This window comes from Dipodomys merriami, unplaced genomic scaffold, assembly GCF_024711535.1.
Source record: "Dipodomys merriami isolate MVZ:Mamm:240054 unplaced genomic scaffold, mDipMer1.0.p SCAF_84, whole genome shotgun sequence".
Classification (NCBI taxonomy): Eukaryota; Metazoa; Chordata; class Mammalia; order Rodentia; family Heteromyidae; genus Dipodomys; species Dipodomys merriami.
Window position 1 is genome coordinate 1,439,324 of NW_027206446.1, and position 518 is coordinate 1,439,841.

At 47.5% G+C, this 518-nt stretch overlaps 1 protein-coding gene across 1 annotated transcript in view; it reads left to right on the plus strand.

The window, feature by feature from the left end:
- The window catches only part of LOC138820132 (solute carrier organic anion transporter family member 1C1-like), a 24,694-nt gene extending 24,480 nt beyond the window's left edge, over positions 1-214 (plus strand). The window contains exon 15 of the mRNA XM_070011842.1: positions 1-214. This exon is cut by the window's left edge and continues 71 nt beyond it. Coding sequence (XP_069867943.1) covers positions 1-152 — 152 coding nt within the window. The 3' untranslated portion in view covers positions 153-214.
- Positions 215-518: the final 304 nt, after the last annotated feature.

Here is a 518-nt window from a genome sequence, read left to right on the forward strand (position 1 = left end):
TGTTAAAGAAGAATTATATCTCAAAACCCAGTCTCTTCACAGCCAAGAGCGAGAGAAGCACGGCGTCTACAAGATTCAGGAAAGAAAGATGCACTCCGAAGGATCACCCCTTCCAGTCTCAGTACTGGCCGGGCAAAGAGACAGAACTTTAGACCCACGATGCCCAGCCGCCATGTTTTCTAATGTCTAAAATCATTCCAAGAAATAAAGTTGTCATCTGAGGGGCCTTTGCTGTGGAATTCCTCCTTCTAAATATTTTCTACTTTGTTTTTGACCCTTGGTATTAGATACTATCTACTTGCAATAAAGACCCACTAATTGCCAAGCACCCGTGGCTCACACCTATAATCCCAGCTACTCAGGAGGCTGAGATCTGAGGATCGTGGTTCAAAGCTAACAAGGGGAGGAAAGTCCGTGAAGCTCTGATCTCCCATGAACCACCAGAAAACTGGAAGTGGCGCTGTGGCTCACGTGGTAGAGCACCAGCCTTGAGCTGAAGAGCTGAGGGACAGCGCCCA